Source organism: Rhinatrema bivittatum, chromosome 4 (assembly GCF_901001135.1).
Source record: "Rhinatrema bivittatum chromosome 4, aRhiBiv1.1, whole genome shotgun sequence".
Lineage (NCBI taxonomy): Eukaryota > Metazoa > Chordata > Amphibia > Gymnophiona > Rhinatrematidae > Rhinatrema > Rhinatrema bivittatum.
In genome coordinates, this window is record NC_042618.1 from 267,415,831 (window position 1) to 267,439,583 (window position 23,753).

General features: G+C 45.6%; 1 protein-coding gene across 1 annotated transcript in view; it reads left to right on the forward strand.

Annotated features, from left to right (window-relative positions):
* Positions 1-23,753, forward strand: part of C2CD5 (C2 calcium dependent domain containing 5) — a 1,535,590-nt gene that overhangs the window by 27,635 nt on the left and 1,484,202 nt on the right. Inside the window, 1 exon segment of the mRNA XM_029600113.1 lies at positions 1,621-1,726. Coding sequence (XP_029455973.1) covers positions 1,637-1,726 — 90 coding nt within the window. The 5' untranslated portion in view covers positions 1,621-1,636.

The window sequence follows — 23,753 nt, forward strand, 5'->3', positions numbered from 1 at the left end:
ATCAAGCTGACTTATGGAATGGCCTCTGCTATTACTGGCATCAGTAGCATGGATCTTCTTGGTGTTTGGGTATTTCCCAGGTTCTTGTGGCATGGTTTGGCCTCAATTGGAAACTGGATGCTGGGCTTGATGGACCTTTGGACTGAACAAGGTTGGCAATTTCTTATGTTCTTATGCTCTATTCTTCCCAGCAGAAAGACTATTCCAGGATACATTCCTAATCTCTTGGTCGAGGGGCCCTTCTGTATGCATACCCGCCTATTCCTGTAATATCCAAACTGTACAGAAGGGCATCATGGATCAAGCAAATATGATTTTAATTGTCCTGGCGTGGCCAAGACAACCCTGGTATGGCTGTCCAGTCATCCACCTATATTCTTGGGGGACAGTGCAGAACTTTAAATCCAGGAGGACGGGACTCTCATCCATCCAATGCATTCCTCTGTCCAGCTTACAGTGTGGAGATTGGACACAAGCTCCTAGAACAATTCCACTTATTGTCTCACATTCAAGACATTTTTCTGTCGGCAAGAAACCTTCAACCAGGAAAAATTTACGCATTTAAATGGAAAACATTACACAACATGGTACAAAGCTAGAAAGATTGATCCTTTCACTTGCACTCTAGAATTCTTACTAGAATATCTGCATACATTTATTACAATTTATGGATGGCTTAACACTAAAAGGAGGTATAAGCAATGTGCAAAATAGGTCAGAGTTCAATAAAAATATATACATAAATTTAAATTAAAACCTGGCAACAGAACTAAAAACAAAAGATAATGCCAACTGAGCAGTTAAATATAATCAAATAAAAATAAACATAAAGACATCCCATCTCAATGTCAGGCTTGCCATTGACATTCATACGAGTGCATAAGTGCCACAGCGGCTTACCATTCAATGCTAGGACTTTCCATATCGATTGATCCATTGGTATCTTGTTTCATGAGGGGCCTACTCCATCTTTGTCTTCCAATGCAGAAGCTGCCAGTTCCATGGGACATTAATATACTATTGGAGAAACTAATGTATCCTTTTGAGCCTCTGGAATTGGCATCTTTTAAAGTACATGATGTAGAAAGTAGTCTTCCTCATAGTGGTGACCTCTGCAAGGCGAGTAAGGGAGCATCAAGCACTAGTGAGCTATTCCCCATACTTGCAATTCCAACATAACAAAGTCTTACTGCGTACTCAACAATGTGGATTAGACGCCAAAGGAAGTCCCAAGTATGAGCTTTATTTGAATGGAGACATAAATTTTGTGCATATGCCCGACTCAGGCCGAGTTTCGCACTGCTTGGGGCTGCCTCAGGGGCTGTATAAAGATGATTACTATGTATGTGAGTGAACTCTCTTAGATTTAATACACCAAAAATCTAGTAGTCTGGTGGCTTTAGTAATACAGTGTTTTCATACAGTCTCCGCTCAGTCCTTGTTGGATCTGAGCGGATGTGTAAGTTATACCCATCTGCAATTTGTTGTAATGTGCTGTGATGTAGAGTATTTATGTAAATGCTGAATAACTAGCACACTAGTCATCTGCATTAAGTGCCCATACTTGTCCCAAGACCTTTATTCAACCGTATGTTAATATTTTCTCTTTATATTGTCTAGAACACAGGCTAAATCCATGCCAGGAAAACTGAAAGTGAAAATTGTGGCAGGACGCCACTTGCCAGTAATGGACAGAGCCAGTGACCTGACTGATGCTTTTGTGGAGGTTAGTTTTGCTTTAAGCCAGCATTGCAAGCATTCAAATGATGGTTTACAATATTGTATTGTTTTTGAATCCATCAAAGTATTTATTCAAAATTGTCTCTTAACCTTGTTCTGACATGGCATGGAATTCAGGCCCTGGTTGCAATCTTATTGACTGTCTCACCTTTGAAGTAGATATCATTGAAACATAGAGTTGTCAGGAAAAGGTTAAGAGAGATTAATTTTTGGATAAGTAAGCGATTTTATTTACAAAAAAAGCATGATAATTTGGAAGACCAATTATTATAATGGGGAACCGTTGTCAGCAACTGATTCCATCTGTGAAGGTCTTCTAGCATACATCTGTAAGGGTTTCAACACTGAAAGATGTGATTATATAAGTAGATTGTGTAATAGTAGTATATGCTTGTCATAACTTAACAGTGATAATCTTATTTCACTATATGTAAATTTAAATATTTTGTTGCTAATCTGCATGAATTCAGAGTAGCGTAATCTTGTTAAAATGATATGCATTTATTTTTTATGAAGCATATAACTGTTCTGTCTTTGCTACATGTTTCCTATGCTACATGTTTCTTTTGCGCAGCTTAAACAAGTAACTTAACTCACAGTCAGAGGAGGCTACTTTTTCATCTCCAAACTTTATTAACAGGTAAAACAAATTCTTACTGTGTATAGAAGATGTGGTAGGCCTGATTGACAAACTGAAGAGTAGTAAATCACCCGGACCGGATGGTATACACCCCAGAGTTCTGAAGGAACTAAAAAATGAAATTTCAGACCTATTAGTAAAAATTTGTAACTTATCATTAAATCATCCATTGTACCTGAAGACTGGAGGATAGCAAATGTACCCCAATATTTAAAAAGGGCTCCAGGGGCGATCCGGGAAACTACAGACCGGTTAGCCTGACTTCAGTGCCAGGAAAAATAGTGGAAAGTGTTCTAAACATCAAAATCAGAGAACATATAGAAAGACATGGTTTAATGGAACAAAGTCAGCATGGCTTTACCCAGGGCAAGTCTTGCCTCACAAATCTGCTTCACTTTTTTGAAGGAGTTAATAAACATGTGGATAAAGGTGAACCGGTAGATATAGTATACTTGGATTTTCAGAAGGTGTTTGACAAAGTTCCTCATGAGAGGCTTCTAGGAAAAGTAAAAAGTCATGGGATAGGTGGCGATGTCCTTTCGTGGATTGCAAACTGGCTAAAAGACAGGAAACAGAGAGTAGGATTAAATGGGCAATTTTCTCAGTGGAAGGGAGTGGACAGTGGAGTGCCTCAGGGATCTGTATTGGGACCCTTACTGTTCAATATATTTATAAATGATCTGGAAAGAAATACGACGAGTGAGATAATCAAATTTGCAGATGACACAAAATTGTTCAGAGTAGTTAAATCACAAGCAGATTGTGATAAATTGCAGGAAGACCTTGTGAGACTGGAAAATTGGGCATCCAAATGGCAGATGAAATTTAATGTGGATAAGTGCAAGGTGATGCATATAGGGAAAAATAACCCATGCTATAATTACACGATGTTGGGTTCCATATTAGGTGCTACAACCCAAGAAAGAGATCTAGGCGTCATAGTGGATAACACATTGAAATCGTCGGTTCAGTGTGCTGCGGCAGTCAAAAAAGCAAACAGAATGTTGGGAATTATTAGAAAGGAATGGTGAATAAAACGGAAAATGTCATAATGCCTCTGTATCGCTCCATGGTGAGACCGCACCTTGAATACTGTGTACAATTCTGATTGCCGATTATAATTGCGATGGAGAAGGTACAGAGAAGGGCTACCAAAATAAGGGGAATGGAACAGCTCCCCTATGAGGAAAGACTAAAGAGGTTAGGACCTTTCAGCTTGGAGACGAGACGGCTGAGGGGGGATATGATAGAGATGTTTAAAATCATGGGTGGTCTAGAACGGGTAGATGTGAATCGGTTATTTACTCTTTCGGATAATAGACTAGGGGGCACTCCATGAAGTTAGCGTGTGGCACATTTAAAACTAATCGGAGAAAGTTCTTTTTCACTCAACGCACAATTAAACTCTGGAATTTGTTGCCAGAGGATGTGGTTAGTGCAGTTAGTATAGCTGTGTTTAAAAAAGGATTGGATAAGTTCTTGGAGGAGAAGTCCATTACCTGCTGTTAATTGAGTTGACTTAGAAAATAGCCACTGCTATTACTAGCAACGGTAACATGGAATTGACTTAGTTTTTGGGAACTTGGCAGGTCCTTATGGCCTGGATTGGCCACTGTTGGAAACAGGATGCTGGGCTTGATGGACCCTTGGTCCGACCCAGTATGGCATGTTCTTATGTTCTTCTTAACCAATGCACTCTGGGCCACAGAAATAAAGGCAGGTAAAATGATTATTCTGCAGGGCTTGTCCAGATTAGCTGCTAAAGCAAATATTTATTTTCACATAGATAAGCATCTGAATTAGCCATGCTGTCTGGGTATGTCTTCCATGTCACTAGGTAGCAGAGCTCTCTCTAAGTCTAGTAAAATCTTTCAACCAGGGGCTCCCTCCTGCCTGTTGCTAGGATTGCCTCAGGTTCCTCAGTCAGTTTTTTTCCGCGCGATTGTTAGCCTCACGGAGCTCCTCTCTCCTGAGAGTAACTGAAATTGTGATGAAAACATTTGATGAAATTAGAAGAAAAATATCAGAAGAAGCAGCAATTTAACATTTTTGAGGTCTGCTTAGCTATGGCTCATCCAGGCTTTAAATTTTGTTCGTGTTGCAAAATTATGTCGGCCATGTATGGCCACTCTTTCTGTTATCTATGTCTTGGACCACAACATGATCAAAAGAACTATGGGGACTGCGGGCGATTGTCCCCACGGGCTCAAAGACAGCGAGCCGCAAGGATCCAAGAATTGAGGTCCAGAGCTTCAGGCTCTTATGCCACTTCTGAAACATCTGTTCGCTCCTCTCCAGGTCCTAAACGAAGAAACAAGGACCCGTTTTCGAGGAGAGTCTCTTCAGTTGACCCCCCCCCCCAGGTCAGGACATAGTCCTTTGACCGCTGGCCGAGACTCACTTCAAGGCGCGGGGGATGTGTCTGTGGCATCGCAGCCACGTTCTTCACCGACGCATTCAACTACATCAATGCTCTGCCGATAGGAGAACCGCTGCCATATTGAAGAATACGATCATCGACGCGCTGAAGCATCGACTCGCCCAAACATCTGCGTACTGACGCAAGCCAGATTCTGCGTCGAAGAAGCATCAACCCGACACACTATCAACGCATTCGATGCCAACGCATCGGCGCAGAGAAAACATTGCGTCGCCGTCTGTTTTGACAGACGCTCTTGCGACACAACCCGATTCCTATCGACGCACCGGAGATCCCTCTGACTCAGCCGGCTCTTAATTTACCGAAGAAGCACCATTCTGGTCATAAAGGGAAGAAACCAGTTTCAACACCCTTGCCAATGGAATCCGAAGAAGATGATATTTATTTATTTTTAACTTTTGTATACCGACATTCCTGCATCAAATACAAATCATACCGGGTTACATTAAAACAGAAAATGCAGGAAATATATTTCCATAGTCTAATACAATGAACATTTATAACAAAAAATTGTTAACAAGCAATAAAGGTAAAAACTTGGAAAAAGGTTAATTAACAGAGGAAAAATAAATAAAAGAATTTTAAAAGAAGCACAAAGGGTTGCACGAAGGGGTGCACAAAGGGGAGAGCCACTTTGTTGCGCCCCTTTGGTGCGCGACGCCTGGTGGACTGGCGCCATTTACCGGCTCAAACGCTGAGCGTGATGACGTCGGGGGGGGGGGGGGGCGGCGGATCTCTTTCTCACTGAGCTCTCAATAATTCTTAGTTTCCAGGTGATTTTTCCATTTTTTTTGTCTTTTTTTTCTCTCAGGGATTGCCCCTGAAGGTGCCCGATGCTGGTGGATATATCACCAATACACCTCTCAGATACATCGTTATCACCTGGATCGTCATCTGCCTCTGTACCATCCATTGATACACTGGTTCCAAAGAAGGTTTTACTTTCACAACCACCATTAAGGCCTGCGCCAGCTCCACAGCCATCTACATCGACATTAGCGACACAGGCAATGTCCCAAATTACTACCATTCTTGATCAACTCCTACAGTCGGTAGCCACATCGACATTACCACCCACAGGACCTCCAGAACCACCATTTCCTGTTCCAGAAGATCCACCATTACCTACTAAAGTACCTAAGAGCCTCCCACCTTCAAAGTTACCAATACCTGAGGACGTTTCGGATAGAGATACTTCCTCAAACTCATCAACAGACCCACCAGAATTGCCTCCGCAACCTTCTTCACCTCTGGAGGACCTTTCATATTCTCAATTTATTGAAAAAGTTGGACAAATATTAAATGTTGAAACCAAAAGGATCCCGGACCCCCGACAGGAAATGTTGGGAATCCTGAAAATATTTGATGTTCCTAATGAGCTGGTGGTTTTACCACAACACCAGGTTTTAACATCCTTAATGGAGAAAGCATGGGGCACTCCGTTATCTACCCCTCCAACATCTAGGAAAGTAGACATTAAATATTGAATGAAAGATTCTCCATTTCACACTACAGCAGAAAGCTCGTAAGACAAAAATACATTTTAACACTCCTCCAACCAAGGAAAATAAGTCCCTTGATGATTTTGCTAAGAGATCCTTCCAATCCGCAATGCTGAATGCCAGGATACAAAATCATCAATTTTATATAGCTCAATATTTATTTGAGAGCTTGCAGGCATTAAAGTCACACCTACAACAAGGGTCTCATGATAACACATTACCTATTCCATTTTATAACTTGGAAGAAGGGTTAAGACACCTTTTAAGATCGGTGCACGAGGGCTTCGACATCTCAGCTAAATCATCAGCAAATGCATTAGCGGCACGACGTCTGGTATGGTTACGCTCCAGTGCTATTCGTGAGGACGTCCATGACAAGCTTGCAAATTTACCGTGTCGCCCAGATAATTTATTTGGAGATCAGTTTACTACCACAATCGCAAAACTGAAGGAACAAAAAACTGCGGTTCTTTTTTTAACAGCACCTCAGCATTCCACCACAACACAGAAAGCAATTCTTCAGACCATATAAACCATATTACAAGCCTCAAACCTATTATCCACCAAGGCAGCAGCCGTATCAACCACCAGCACCTCATCAGTGTGCAAGAAACCCCCGTCCACCTAGACAGCCGACTGATCCTCAGCCGGCTAAACCAGCATTAGGCTTTTTTAAAACCTGCTCTGCCACCACCACTAGTGGGAGGGAGATTATCCAATTTTCTTCCAGCATGGAACAGCATAACACCAGATCAATGGGTTCTATCCATAATACAACACGGATATTCTCTCTCTCCATTTTTCCTCCCTACCTACCCTTCCACATCAAATCCATCAAAAAGCATTCACTTCTCTCAAATCTCATCTTCTGCAAGAAATACAACTTCTCTCACAAAACAATTGTATTCAGAAGATACCTTATCCGGAGAAACAGCTAGGATTTTACTCCCAATATGTCCTAATTCCCAAGAAGTGAGGAGGGTTACGCCCAAACTTAGACCTCCGTTCACTCAACAAATATCTTCAGACAGAGAAATTCAAAATGACTTCTCTCAAATCCATTCTCCCCTTTCTTCAACCCAACGATTGGATGTGTTCACTCGACCTGAAGGATACATCTGCACATATACCAATTCATCTAAGATCCAGCTGTTACCTGTGTTTCCAGATGGAAAATCAATACAAAGTTCTTCCATTTGGCCTCTCCTCTGCCCCAAGAGTGTTCACCAAGTGCCTAGCAGTGGTGGTGGCACACCTTCGACTACAGGGGATGCAGATATTCCCTTATCTCGACGATTGGCTGACAGTAGCCGACAATCACTGTTACGAGATCATCTTCTTCGAACGATCTCATGCTTAGATGCTCTCTGTCTTCTCATAAACTACGAAAACTCAAATCTGGAGCCCTCTCTAACTTTACAGTTCATAGGAGCCCTCATAGACACAGTCCAAGACAAAGCATTCCTACCGCATCTGAAAGCGTTAACTCTTTCAACGTTAGCTACAACTCTTCTTCGCACTACGATAGTGCCAGCACGCCAGGTCCTCACGATTCTTGGCCATATGACTGCATCCATTTACGTGCTTCCAAGTACGCGCCTCCATATGCGCCGTCTACAATGGGGCTTGAAACTTCAATGGGATCAATTTCTCCAACCATTGTTAACCCCCATCTCATTAACCAACAGCATTAAACAAGACCTGGAATGGTGGATACTTCCAGAAACACTACAAACGGGCTCCCCCTTACTCCCATTATGACATCAGATCATACTAACCACAGATGCATCCCCCACAGGATGGGGAGCACACTTGAACAACTTACAAACACAAGGTCAGTGGATTTCATACGAACGGACACTGCACATAAACCTCTTGGAACTGAGAGCGGTACTGTTATGCCCTTCGAGCCTTCAAAAGCTACCTTCAGGGAAAAATTGTAATGATTCACACAGACAATCAAGTTAAAATGTTTTACATCAACAAAGAAGGAGGGTCAGGTTCTTGGAACCTCTACAAGGAAACTGTTCAGATTCTAGAATGGGCTCATTGCAGACTCATTTCCCTGCAGGCGACTTTATCTGCCAGACATTCACAATTCCAGAGCAGACAGACTCAGCAGGATTTTTCACCCTCACGAATGGGAGCTAAATCCAAAAGTGAGCAGTTACATATTCTCGGTATGGGGTCTCCCATCCATAGACCTCTTTGCAACAGAAATCAACATGAAACTCAAGACCTTTTGCTCCATTTACCCGAGCCCACACAGTCTTGCTCCGGATGCCTTTTTAATCAGTTGGAAACACAATCTCCTGTACGCATTTCCTCCGATACCTCTCAACACTCGAACAATTCAGAGATGTATCGAGGACCAAGCAGATCTGATACTCATAGCACCTGCATGGCCAAGGCAACCATGGTACAGCTACCTCCTATGCCTATCGATTTGCATTCCGATGCCTTTAGTGGACAGCAGTCGCCTTCTTACACAGAACAACGGATCACTACTACATCCCCTTCACTCTTCCCTGCATCTCACGGCATGGAGGTTGAGAGGCTCGCATACCAGCATTTGAACATATCTCCTGCTCTCCAGGACATATTACTGTCCTCAAGAAAACTTTCCACAAGACTAAATTACCAAAGAAAATGGACTCGCTATAATTTCTGGTGCTTATCAACAGGAACAGATCCATTCACTTGCTCTCCGGAACAACTTCTATCGTACCTTCATTTGCTATACAGTGATGGACTCGCCACTTCCTCTTTACGGGTACATTTAAGCGCTATCTCAGCTTACCACATCCCTCTTAATGGAGAGCCTATTTCATGTCATGCTTTAGTTTCAAGATTCATGAAAGAAGTACTACGCTTACATCCACCTTTACAGAAACCACCAGTACCATGGGATATTAACACAGTTGTCGAACAACTCATGCTTCCACCGTTTGAACTTCTAGAAACCTGTCACCTTCGTTACCTCTTTTGGAAGTGCTCTTTTTGGTTGCACTAACTTCAGCAAGACGGATAAGAGAATTATAAGCCCTGGTTCATTTCCCTCCTTATCTTCAGTTTCACCATGACAAAGTGACCTTACGGACACACCCAAAATTTCTGCCAAAGGTGATCTCCAGTTTTCATATTAACCAGACTATCACCTTACCTACGTTTCATCCAAAACCTCATCACATTGACAATGATAGGAAACTACATACTCTAGACTGTAAACGTGCCCTGGCTTACTACAAGCAGCACACAGATTCTCCCAATAGGCCATCCCAAGTATTCCTTTCATTCAATACAAATTCACAAGGATGGCCAGTAACAAAGAGAACTTTATCCACATGGATAACCAACTGCATTCAGTTTTGCTATACTCAAATTTATTTTATTTATTTATTTATTTATTTTTAATTTTTATATACCGGAATTCCTGTATACAATACAAATCAGTCCGGTTTACATGGAACGAAAAGATAGCCCTGGTCTGGGAAGTCAGATCAGGGTTTTTTTTACAAAGAACATTGAACAATAACATATAATCCATTCATAATACAAAGAACATTGAACAATAACAATAAATCCTTAAATATTTTCGTAATTTAATTAAAATTAGGCCAATGGCATGTTGAACTTAAATTAAATGTAAGGTAAATTGAAATTTAATTTTGCTTAAAATTGCATATTATTAACTGTAACACAGAATATTCCCAAGTTCAATCAGGATGCGGCGCTTAGTTACATTCTGGAGATTGGAACGCTTGCCTGAAGAGCCAGGTTTTTAACTTTTTTTGAACTCTGGTAGACTGGGTTCGAGGCGTAGGTCAGGGGGGAGAGCGTTCCAATGGTGTGGTCCTGCAGTTGAGAGTGCTCTTTTTCTTAGTAATGATGTTGCTGGAGGGGCGAATAATGTGCCTCTGTAAGCGCTTCTGATGGGTCTGGAGGATAGGTGTGGACGAAGTTGAGTTTGGAGTGATATAGGTGCGATGTTGTGTATTGATTTATGAATAATGGTGAGGGTTTTAAAAAGGATTCTCTGTTTGATGGGTAGCCAGTGGAGGTTGCTCAGAATGGGGGAAATATGTTCTCTTTTATTGGTGTTTGTTAGGATTCTGGCAGCGGCGTTTTGTACCATCTGTAGAGGCTTGATACTGTTAGCAGGGAGACCAAGTAGAATTGCGTTACAGTAGTCGAGTTTTGAAAAAATAATGGATTGAAGGACGAGGCGAAAGTCTTTGAAGTGAAGGAGTGGTTTTAACTTTTTGAGGACTTGTAGTTTATAGAAACAGTCCTTGGTGGTGGTGTTTATAAAATTTTTTAAGTTAAGTTGATTGTCAAGCCATGCTCCTAGATCCCTGACTTTTGAGGAGAGATAAATGTTTAATGAGGAGGGTTGCGAAAGGCTGGGTGAGTAGATACGTGGGTCCTGTGAGATAAGTATCATCTCTGTTTTGCTGGAGTTTAAAATCAAGTTTAGGTTGGAGAGGAGTTGTTTAATTGGTTGTAAACAATCCTCCCAGAAGGAGAAGGTTTTTTTGAATAGATTCTGTGATGGGTATGAGGATCTGGATATCGTCTGCATAGAGGTAGTGCGTAAGCTTGAGATTTGATAGCAAATGGCAGAGGGGGAGGAGGTAAATGTTGAACAGGGTGGGTGAGAGAGATGAACCTTGTGGTACGCCTTGGTCTGATAGGATGGGTTCAGATTCCTTATTGTTTATTCTGACCTTGTAGAACCTGTTTGATAGAAACGATTTAAACCAACTGTGGGCAGTGCCTTTAATTCCTATGTTTGATAGTTGGTCTAAGAGTTGTGAGTGGTTTACCGTGTCGAAAGCTGAGGATAAATCTAGAAGAACCAGTAGGTATGATTGTTTTTTCTCCAGATTCAGAAGTAAGGTATCCGTGAGAGAAAGCAGTAGGGATTCTGTGCTTAATGATTTCCGAAAACCATATTGTGCAGGAGAGAGAATGTTGTGCTCCTCGAGATATTCGGAAAGTTGTTTATTGACTGCTTTTTCCATCAGTTTGGAAATCAATGGTAAGTTCGCAATGGGTCTGAAGTTTGCTGGGTCAGTGGGAGATGCGTTTGGTTTTTTCAGTAGTGGTTTAAGAATTGCTAGTTTTAACTGATTGGGTACCGTACCTTGGGCTAAGGAGGTATTAATGATTTCAGCAATGGGTTTTGCTACGGTGTTTGGGATGGAGGTGAGCATGTTGGTAGGTAGAGGGTCTGAGGGATGTGCAGCTGGTTTGATTTTTTTGAGTATGTTTTCGATCTCCATGGCGGATGTAGGTTCGAATGCCTCTAGACTGGCATTCTGAGAGATTTGGTATGTACTCAGAGGTGTTAGTGGAGCATTGTGGGTTGTAAGAGGTAGAGTTAGGTTGGCGATTTTTGTCTTAAAATAGGTGGCCAATTCATTGGCCTTGTTGAGTGCTTGTTGGTCTGGAATGGAAGGGGGGGTAGGTTTGGTAAGAGATGAGACGTAAGAAAATAGAGCTTTTGAGTCGAAGATGAAATTGTGAATTCTTTTTGCGTAGAAGTCCTTCTTTGTTTTGTGTATGGCATTTCTGTAGGTGTTGAGGGTGTTTTTGTAGTCCAGTCTTGCTGTATGTGAGGGGTTGTTTCTCCAGCTTTGTTCTTTATTTCGTAGTTTTTGTTTCAGGGATTTGAGTTCCGGAGTGAACCACGGTTTTCTGTTGTCTCGTGCTGGTTGTATTATTTTGGAGGAGATTGGACAGAGTTGATCTGCTATTTTGTTCGTGAGTTTGATCCATGAGGTAGTGGCTGTGTTGGCGTCTGAGAGGTCTAGTTGGCTGAGTTCTTTGGAGCATTGTTCGTTAAGTAGTTCAAGTGAGCATGGTTTCCTAAACTGTATAGTGGTATTGTTGATGTTTGGAGGTGGTGTGTTTTTCATTTTGAGGGTTGTGTTGATGATCTGGTGATCTGACCAGGGGACTGGTGTACAGGAGGGATTAGAATAGGTGGATAAGCTGTCGTTGATAAAGATGAGGTCTAATGTGTGACCTGCCTTGTGTGTGGGACCGCTGATTATTTGTGTGAATCCTAGGTGACTGAGGGAGGTTAGAAATGTTTCGCAGTTTGAGGATTGTGGGGTGGAGTCAACGTGTAAGTTGAAGTCTCCTAGGATGATGGTCGGTTTGTCTGAGTTGAGGTGTTTGGCTATCAGCTCTATTAGAGGAGAGGGGTTAGCGTCTATGGTTCCTGGTGTAGCGTAGATGAGGAATATTTGAAGTTGTTGAGATTTGAATGTGGAGCATTCCAGTTTAGTAGTGGAGTATGATTGTTGTAAGGTTAGGCCCAGTTACAGTCACAGACGTTACCTGCAGCACCAAAAGCAAATCAGGTACGCGCAATGGCAGCTTCAATAGCCAACTTCCATGAAGTACCAATCACAGATATCTGTAAAGTAGCGTCATGGTCCTCGTTACACACTTTCACATCCCACTATTGTTTGGACAAACAAGCAGCGGATGACACATTAATGGGTCGGACTATCCTCCAGAAGAGCACAAGATCCACAAACACGAAGCCTTCATAGGAACTGTCTGCCATTATCTCTGATATTGAGCACATCAAGCACTGTGAACATAACAAAACTGCTCAATACATCAGTTGGGGACTCCCAGACAGCATGGCTAATTCAGATGCTTATCTACATGAAAAGAGCAAGTTTGCTTACCGTAAACTGTGTTTTCCGTAGATAGCAGATGAATTAGCCATGCTGGCCCTCCTGCCTCCCCGGACAATTCTAACATAACTTACTTGCTTTTATACTGACTGACTGACTGACTGAGTAACCTGAGGCAATCCTAGCAACAGGCAGGAGGGAGCCCCTGGCTGAAAGATTTTACTAGAATTAGAGAGAGCTCTGCCACCTAGTGGCACGGAAGACGTACCCAGACAGCATGGCTAATTCATCTGCTATCTACGGAAAACACCGTTTACAGTAAGCAAACTTGCTCTTATTTTATTTATTTAGATTTATATTCCACTTTTCACACTTTTTTTTTTTCAGCGCTTCAAAGTGAATTACATTCAGTTACTGTAGGTCTTTCCCTATCCCCAGAGGGCTTACAATCTAAGTTTGTACCTGAGGTAATGGAAAACCACATCAGCCAGGACATTGGTCCATCTGCTTCCCCACACTGAATGCAGAGTCATCTCTTTTCCCACACTGCATGCAGGGCCATCTTGTTATCCACCCTGCATTTAGGACCATCATGTTCCCTATCTGCGTCTATGATCATATACCTGGCCAGAGCTGACTGCAGACACAGGAAGCAAAATACTCAAAATTCTCTGCCTTCAAGTCACTCTTTAGAGCCAGCTGCAGTAAACAAAGCAGAAATCGTGAATGTACAGGTGGACCACCACTTGGCAGTTTGACAGAAAGTAAAGAAACTATGCAGAGTAAAGCATGATCAACAGCATTGGCAACAGAAACAGGCTGCTATGGAAGCAAGACAATGTGATAAGCAGGACAACGATGAATAAACAGAAAAACAGCTGTGTAGACAAGACCCTCCCCATTTGGACTCATAAAATTCCACTATTACATTTCCTTTAACTAAACGCTAATTAAAATATTTCAGCCAATCTAAGGAGTCCAAAATGCTCATGCATCTCCATGAGCCGTGAAAGGCACTGTTTGTGACAGGTCTAGCAAAGGGAGTTATTTATCAAGTTGTGTTGGGGCCTTATCGCGGGCATTAAGCCCCTAATGCCCACGATAATGCTGAAATGCGCGCAATAAATACCATATTGCAAAATGCATATGCAAATTTAAAATTAGTATTTGAGTGGGAGGAGTAAATGGAAATGAGGGTCGGTTAAAGTGGCGTGCAATAGAGGAAGCGCACAGCAATGGAGGTTTTAACGTTGGAAATAAGGACACCTTTTTTTCTGTGCGTTATGCCTGCGTTAGCTGTGTGTTACTGGCCGAAACGTTTTTTATTGCAAATGCCGGTTTGGGAGAGGAGACAAGATGGCGAGAAAGAGAACCGCTGTGGAGGTTCACATCTAAATCAACTTTTTATATTACTGTAAGAGGTGGGGAGCTGTTTTACATGCACAGTCATAGGTACAAAGAGCACAGCTGCCATCAGTGAAAATTTTGTGTGATTTGGAGTGATGAAAGGTAAAAAGAGTAAATTTGTACAGTTCTCTACCTAGCTTGATGCACTCTCTACCTAGTTGCAATCAAACTAGGTAGAGAATGCATTGTACAAATTTACTCTTCTTTTACCTATTCAATTTAGGGCATCTAGTGAACATGTGGCAAAGAGTCCCTGATTGAACTTTGCATTTAAGACAGTGATCAGAATCCCAGAGGTGCATTTTGACACCCCCCCCCCCCCCCACTGTGTTCTTGATAAGTAAACCCTATGCAACAATTTGAATTGTATCTGTCACAGGGTTGCAGATGGTAACTGCCGCCAAAGATCCAAAAAAGCCTTTTTCACGATTTCAGCTGTGACAGCCCTAGATCAATCCTCCACCCCCTCAGCCAAACGAGTTAGGTGCGGTTTGGGAAGAGTGGGCTTCAGTTGCATGATCCAAACTGCAATTTTATTAAACTTGGGAAGCATGTCAAAGAGAGTCTTCCTCATCAGTCATAATTAATAGACTGAGGTCTCGCTTACACATTTGATAATTATAGTGGTGTCCTTGCAGATATGCAAAGAACTGCATTTGAGGGATCTCCCACTGTGTTTGAAGTTGTTGAAAAGAATAAAAGCCATTAGTTTTCTCGTCTACCCACTGGGAGAGGAGGCGAAAGCCTTTGTTGGCCCATGTCCTGAAGACCTCATTCCCCTGACCCGGTATGAAGGGAGAAACACGACAGCTATGTCCAATCGACTGACACCACCATTGCCAAGCCTTGCCATAAGTGCTCAGCCAAAAGGGGACGGGGAGCACAGAGGCTATACTAGTGGGGTAAATGTAGACGGTTGAGGGATAAGAAAGGGCTGACCTAATCTTGGAACAAACTTTCAACAACGAATTTGGTGTGTCCCGCAGCCCAATCATGGATTTGACACACAAGGCAAGCAATATTGTTTTCCTAGCATGTAGCAGATGGACTCAGATCAAGTGGGTATAATGTGCTCGTGCTAGCAGTTGGAGACTGATCTGACGTCAGCACGGGTACATATACCCCCCACAGGAAGTGAAGCAACTCAGTAATTTCCGTCTCCAAAGCAGTTTGGAGCGTCTGCACGCTCGCTGAGCGTGTTTTCCAATACTACTTTCTACTTTCTAATTTTCTCAGAAGATACAGAAGACGAGCCCCGCACTCCTGCAGTGATACCCTCGGGTCCCTCCCCGAGTTGAGTTTCCAGAGGTGATTTCCGCGATCCCTCGGAGGTCTACGCCTCGGTCTGGTGGCCAAACCGCGGCAGGGATCTAGCCCCCGAGCGAGAAGGGCTCGGGCGTGGCTGAGAGGCGCCTCGGTCCCAGCGAGGACTTAGCCCTGAGCGAGACGAGTTCGGGGGCTTAGAGGCAGCGGGTGCACTTCCTCAAGCGCGGCGGTGAAGGTATTTCCCCTCTCCCACCGCAGCCGGAGACCGCCCGGGTTACAGCTGGGAAGCGCCGCAGATCAGGTAAGGTGTACATCTCTTACTTTTTGGTCTCCGAGGTACCAGGATCAGCGGCGTTGCCTGCAGGCGGCACGCCGTGGAGGTCGCCATTTGTCTGCCTTTTCAGGTATTGAGCGCCCACGGATAGGCGCACAACGCAGCATATTGATGAACGCATATTATTGAGCGCATATTGTATATTATTGAGCGCATATTGTATATTATTGAGCGCATATTGCTGAACGCATATTATTGAGCGTATATTGTATATTATTGAGCGCATATTATTGGCAGCATATTGCATAAGCGCCGGCGCCCTGCATTCGCAAGACGCGATGGAACACTTGAACGCCCCGACGTCTCCAGAGGCGGCACCTGATTCCGGCGTGAAAGCTCTTGGCCTGTGCTCAGCGTGCCAGCTTAGAGCCACGCAGAGCGAGGAGCCAGACTCCCTTTGTGCCCAATATGAGGAGGCCGTGGGAGCCTCTGGCCAGGACCAGTCTCAACAGAGGTTTACCGACAGTTCCCCAGGGGCCACCCCGGATCTAGCGGGCTGTCTCGAACAGCCAGGAATCCCGGGGGACCTGGTACCCCGACGGCTAGAGTCCGCTTCCATTTCCTGGGTGGACTTATTTAAGGGGATCCACGCCTTTGTACAGATGCAGTCTGCTTCCCGTCCGGGCCCGGCTGACCCTGCCCCCGGACCCTCTCGTCCTTACCGCGGGCATCCGCCTCCGGGCAGTCCGGCTCAGGCGGATCCTGATGTCTTGGAGGACGAGTCCGGACTCCCCGAGGAGGGGGAATTTCCCTCGGGGATAGAGCCATATCGAACTATGAGGCGGTTCTTCCCCAAGGAAGATCTCTCTGACCTGGTTTCTCAGTGCCTGACGGAATTGGCTATTCCAGGCCCCAGTACCATGGAGGCATCCCATCAGAACCCCCTGCTGGAGGGTCTTCGTCCGGCCCGCCATTTTCCCTTCCTGCAAGCGGCACAACAGCTGATCGATTTGGAATGGAATGCGCCAGAGGCCTCATTCAAAGGGGGTTGGGCCCTGTCTGGCATGTACCCCCTGGACCTGGCAATCAAGGATATGCTGGCGTGCCCTAAGGTGGACGCCATAGCGCTGTGGTCAAGCGCACTACCATTCCAGTGGAGGGGGGGCGGCCCTTAAGGAGACTCATGACCGACGTCTGGACGCCATCCTGAAACAAACTTTTGAGGTGGCAGCTCTGGCTCTGCGGATCGCAACCTGCTGCACAGTGGTGACGTGTGCCTGTTTGTCACAGGTCAGGAACAATGCCCCGGCAGCGGACATGGAGTCAGCTCTCTCGTTTCTCATGGATGCCGCCTCCGACCTAGTCCATACGACAGCCAAGGGGGGTATCATCCTCAGTAGCAGCCAGGAGGCAGCTCTGGATACGGAACTGGTCAGCGATGCTCCTTCTAAGACACGTCTCACTAGAATGCCGTTCAAGGGTTCTCTTCTGTTCGGCAGCGACCTACATAAACTGGCCAGCACATGGGGTGCCTCTCCAGTATCTCGACTGCCGGAAGTTAGGTCCAAGAAGAACCAGCGCACCTTTCCGAGGCCCTCCAGAGGTAGAAGCTCCCAACGCTTCACTCCCTATAGGAGTCGCTACCAGGCACCTCGTCCTCAGGCCAGGACCCAGACCTTTCGGACCAAGCAGCACAAGAGGGGAGCCGGCTCGGGTTCAGGTCCTGGTTGCACCTCACAATGAGAATCAGCCGATCCTTCCAGGGGACGAAGCCATAGGGGGCAGGTTAACCCTCTTCTACCCCAGATGGGTCGAGATTATGTCGGACCAGTGGGTCCTCGCCATCATCCGAGAAGGGTATTATCTGGACTTTCATCACATTCCTCCGGACAGGTTTGTGGAATCTCCGTGTCCAATCCACAAGAAGGCGGCATTGGAAGCTACCCTGGCGAGGCTCCTGTCCTTGAAAGCCATAATCCCAGTACCTGCCTGGGAAATGGATTCTGGGCACACTTCCATTTATTTTATGGTACCCAAGAAAGAGGGCACTTTCCGACCCGTCTTGGACCTCAAATCAGTCAACCGATACTTAAAGGTCCTGAGGTTTCGCATGGAAACTCTGCGCTCAGTCAAGACCGCGGTACAGCCAGGGGAATTCCTCACGGCCTTAGACTTGTCGAAAGCCTACCTGCATATCCAGATCCATCGGGATCATCAGCGCTACCTACGCTTCAAGGTTCTGGGAAGGCACTTCCAATTCCAAGCTTTGCCCTTTGGGTTAGCCACGGCGCCGCGGACCTTCACCAAGGTGATCGTAGTGGTAGCAGCGGCGCTCAGAAGGGAAGGAATCCTTGTCCATCCCTACCTAGATGATTGGCTGATCAGGGCGAAATCACAAGAGGAGAGCCATCAGGCAACCAACAGAGTGATCTCCCTTCTGGAAAGCCTGGGATGGGTAGTCAACCTAAGCAAGAGTTGCCTACAGCCTTCCCAATCATTGGAATACCTCGGAGCCCAGTTCGATACCCAGGCAGACAAAGTCAGCCTAACCACCAAGAGAAGGTTAAAGCTACAGACGCGTCTACGTTCCTTGATGGGAGCCAGCCGGCCCATAGCTTGGGATTACCTACAGGTTCTCGGTCTCATGGCATCCACCCTGGAAGTGGTACCATGGGCGCGGGCCCATATTTATTTATTTAAAGCTTTTCTATGAGACCACTGCAACGCTCCCTCCTCTCTTGATGGAGCCCACGCTTCCGGAATTACTCCGTGCATCTACCGCTACCCCCCAGATTGCGGACCCAGCTACGGTGGTGGTTGCGGTCCGACCACACGAGCAGGGGGTCGAAGATGTCCTCCCCCACGTGGACCCTGCTCACCACAGATGCCAGCCTGAGCGGATGGGGAGCACACTGCGAAGAGCTCACCGCCCAAGGACGGTGGAACAGAGAAGAGTCGGGGTGGAACATCAACCGCCTAGAGGCACGGACAGTCCGGTTAGCCTGCCTGCGGTTTGCTCACAGACTGCGGAACAGAGCAGTCAGTGATGTCCGACAACGCCACCACGGTGGCATACATCAACCGACAGGGCGGAACCAGAAGCCAACAGGTGTCCCTAGAGATAGCCCCGCTGATGGCTTGGGCAGAGGCGAATCTCCAGGACATCTCCGCCATCCACATTGCCGGAAGGGACAACACCGCGGCAGACTTCCTCAGCAGGGAATGCCTAAATCCGGGAGAATGGCAGCTGTCCCCCACGGCCTTCCAGATGATCGTGGATCAGTGGGGGACTCCGGACATGGACCTACTAGCGGACAGGTCCAATGCTCAGGTACCCAGATACTTCAGCCGCAAGCGAGATCCGTTCTCTCACGGGATCGACGCCCTGGTTCAGCCATGGTCTCCAGGGACTCTGCTATACGCCTTTCCTCCGTGGCCCCTGCTGGGCGCCCTTATTCACAAGATTCAGAGACACAGAGGCCTAGTTCTTCTAGTGGCACCAGACTGGCCAAGAAGACCCTGGTACGCGGACATGAGAAGACTGCTGACAGGGGAGCCTCTTCCCCTGCCTCCTTTCAGGGACCTGCTACGTCAAGGTCCCTTCCTCCACGAGGATCCGGCTCAATTCTCTCTTACGGTCTGGCCATTGAGAGGGCTAGACTGAAGAAAAGAGGTTACTCGGAGCCGGTGATAGATACACTCCTTCGAGCCCGCAAGTTTTCCACATCCCTCACCTACATAAGGATCTGGAGAGTATTTGAAGCCTGGTGCGACACTCATGGCACCAATCCACATGCGACCACAATCCCTATTGTTCTGTATTTCCTGCATGATGGGCTTCAGAAGGGTCTCTCCCTAAGCTCCATCAAGGTTCAGGTGGCTGCGCTGTCTTACTACGGTCCCAGGAGGGATGGCAAGACCATTGCCACGCACCCAGATGTTTCCCGCTTCCTGAAAGGAGTCAAGCACATTCGTCCGCCACTGAAGTGGCCAGTGCCCCTGTGGAACCTCAACATAGTTTTGGATTTCCTCGCGGGATCCACCTTCAGACCCCTTCGGAGCCTGTCTCTCCGTTCACTAACTTTGAAGATGGTGTTCTTACTGGCAGTGTGTTCAGCATGCCGCATCTCAGAGCTACAAGCGCTGTCCTGCCGTGATCCCTTTCTCAGGCTCACTCCAGAGGCTATCCATCTTCGCACGGTTCCCTCCTTCTTACCTAAAGTAGTCTCACAATTTCACCTCAACCAAACCATATCCTTGCCAACCATGGCGGGTTTGAAGAAGTCGGAAGAAGGGCGTTTGCTACGCCATCTCGACATCGGCAGATTGCTGCCCAGATACCTGGAAATGACAGAAGCAGTACGAAAGACGGACCATCTGTTCGTCCTTCACAGCAGGAAGAAACAAGGAGAAGCGGCCTCATGGCCCACCATCGCCCGCTGGATCAAAGAAGTTATCAGAGCGGCCTACGTAGAATCCGGGAAGTCACCGCCTCTGCAGGTCAAGGCTCATTCCACCAGAGCACAGGCGGCCTCTTGGGCAGAATCTAGGATGCTGTCGCCCGCGGAGATATGTAAGGCGGTGACGTGGTCCTCCCTCCATACCTTCTCCAGATTTTACCGTCTGGACGTCCAGGCCAGGGAGGACACAGCATTTGCGAGGGCAGTCCTACACGGTCCTCAGGCAGCCTCCCACCCAGTCCGGGAGTAGCTTTTGTACATCCCACTTGTTCTGAGTCCATCTGCTACACGCTAGGAAATGTAGAGATTACTTACCTGATAATCTCCTTTTCCTTAGTGTATGCAGATGGACTCACCATCCCGCCCGGCTGCCAGTATACATGGGTTTCACCAATTCAAGGTAAGGCATGTCATTTCTTACACGAGAGCGTCCCCTCTACCAGGTGTCGACGCCTTCCGGTTGGGAACGCTGGCGGTCTCCAGCTACTATCAATTGGTCAGGGGAATCCTGTTTTCATTAATTACTTGATCGGTCAGTACACATATATCCATAACAGCTTTTGCAAGGAAGATTACTGAGTTGCTTCACTTCCTGTGGGGGTATATGTACCCGTGCTGACGTCGGATCCGTCTCCAACTGCTAGCACGAGCACACTACACCCACTTGTTCTGAGTCCATCTGCATACCCTAAGGAAAAGGAGATTATCAGGTAAGTAATCTCTACAATAAGTGTAGGTCAGGTAGTGTCACTCCGCTCAATCTCTTGTCAAGCCTAAGTACATCAAATTTGACCCTGGCCCACTTCCCCCCCCCCCCCTCCCCCCCAGAGAAATGAGCCAATCAAGGAAATAAAAGCTCTAATATCCCTCTCCTTCAACCAAATAGGGAGCATCTGAAGGCAAAACCTTGGAAGAACCACCATCTTGATGAGAGCACATCGCCCCATGAAAAGATAGTGGAAGGTCACTCTGACGAAGCTGAAGCCTTGATTATATGGGAGTGATGTTTGTATCATATAATTTTTTGTTCCTGGCGTCCAGGTGAATTCCCAAATAGCATATAGAAGATTGAGCCCAGCTCAAGGGAAGGGACCCTGCCACCATTGTGGCAGAGATGCGTCAAGGGGCAAGGCTTTAGATTTGCCAAGGTTCATGTGAAGGCCCGCAAAAGAGCTGAATATGGATATAATATGCAATACATCACTTAGCGCTTCCCTTGGGTTCCTAATAAAAAGCATCATATCATCAGCAAATAATCTCCTCTTCACCTGTTGGTGTTGCAATAGAATACCTTGATACTGGTCTAAGTTGTGCTGCCTGATAGTCAATGGTTCCAGTGAGAGTACAAAAAGTAGGGGAGAGAGGGGGCATCCTTATCGGGTACCTCTGCCAGCGGGAAAAAATCTGAAAGTACCCCGTTAACCAGGATTTGGGCCTGTGGTTGACAATAAAGAAGCCAAACCCAAGCAATAAAATCTTCCCCAACACCAAATCGGTCCAAAGACCAAAAAAGATAAGGCCATTCCACACAATCAAACACTTTAGCCGCGTCCAGGCTGAGCAGCATGCCATCTGGATTGCTTTGAATGGGAGCCTGTAGGGCCAAAGTACCCTTAATTAAATTGGTCATAGAAAGGCGGCCTTTTAATAAATCCGGTTTGATCCCTATGCACAACCTGTTGTATTACCCGATTCAAGCTTGCTGCCAACACAGCCGCTAATATTTTTATGTCTTGGTTCAATAATTCCCTGGTTTGGGAATTAATACTATGGTGGCAACATTTTGTTCTCCCCCAAAGAAGCCCCAAGTGCTTGCTGCGTGAAACATGCCGATCATATATGGTGCTAATTGGGGTCCTAGTAATTTTATAAAACTCAGGGCTGAATCCATCTGGACCTGGGGACTTGGCTAAGGTTAACTTCCGAATAATTTCAAGCACTTCTTTCAACTGAACAGATATTGTTTGGTCTCTTCGGAGAAGCGCGGGACCATCAGCTCTTTGAAAAATTCATCCCAGTTCGAATTGGAAGAATGTACAGAAGTGTAGATAGAATATAGAGTTTCCGACAATAGTAAATATTCCAAGTGGCCATATACCCGGTGGGAGTGAGAGTAATGAGTAAAGCCCGCCTCCTCCAAGTGAACTTCATGCTACACATCAATCAGCTGCAAATCCTTTCATAGATAGCTGATGCCTAAATTCGCTTGATTTTTTTTGGGAGTTTTTTGGGGTTTGCAATCTATGGTGGGATTGTCGGCGATATTAAAATCTCCCCCCATTAATATAATGTACTCAGACCACGGGGCTACTTGAGAGGTCAACTGTTAGAAAAGAAATGATTCGAATAAGAATTAGGGGCATAAATGTTTACTAGCAGGACTCCCCTCACAATTATGTATCTACCTTCTGGATCCGAAGTTATGCTCTCACAAGTAAAGGCGAGAATCTTGGCTAAGAGGATGGCAACACCCCATTGGCTAAAGGAGAAGGAGGAATAAAAAACATGACCAGCCCACTCTCTTTTGAGCTTCTGATGCTCAGCAGCTGATAAATGTGTTTCCTGTAAAAAGACTACTGTTACACTTTTGCGTTTTAAAATATTGTGGCATTTTCTTTCTTTTGACAGAAGAGTTCAGCCCACTATATTAAGGGATCCTATAGTAAAGTTAGACATTAAACTGTTTAGGTTTCCACCTGGCTGCAGTATAGATCTCCCACGTAACAGGAGAAGTTCCCATTAGAGACTCCTCCTATATGCTGCCATTGGTATCGTATGAAAGACCTTATAAGATTTTTACAGAAAAAGCCATAAACATCAACAACCCCTCTACATATCACACACACACTCAAACCCATTCACACTTAATGTAACATTCATAAACCCCAAATACCCACAGCAACAATATTCCCCACAGCCCTAAACACTGAACCCTGGTCCAGGCCTTGCAACATGCCGATCCTCTGCTGGCGGCTCCAGACTCCGACGTGGTGGTCCACACTGGCCAGGAACTCAAGTGCTGTGGGGGTCTGCGCCCAATTGAAATGTATGGTTTGGCCCCTTGAAATGACCCGTTTGGCCTTAGCAGTATGTTCATTGAAACATATACTTGATTATGCAAGATTATGAGCTAGGGTGGCATGAATAGGTCTATTGCAAACCTTCCAAAAACAAACGCGCCTCGACCTTCGTCATGAAAACTTTGGCTTCTCCACGGTAATACACTCTCAGTCGAGTGGGGAATTGGAGGGTGAACCACTCCCTTTATTATATAGCTGGGTGCAGTATGGCGTCATCTCTCTACGGGCAGCCAACACTCTGGTGGAGAATTCAGGAAAAAGAAAGATTTAGTGGCCTTCATACTGTAG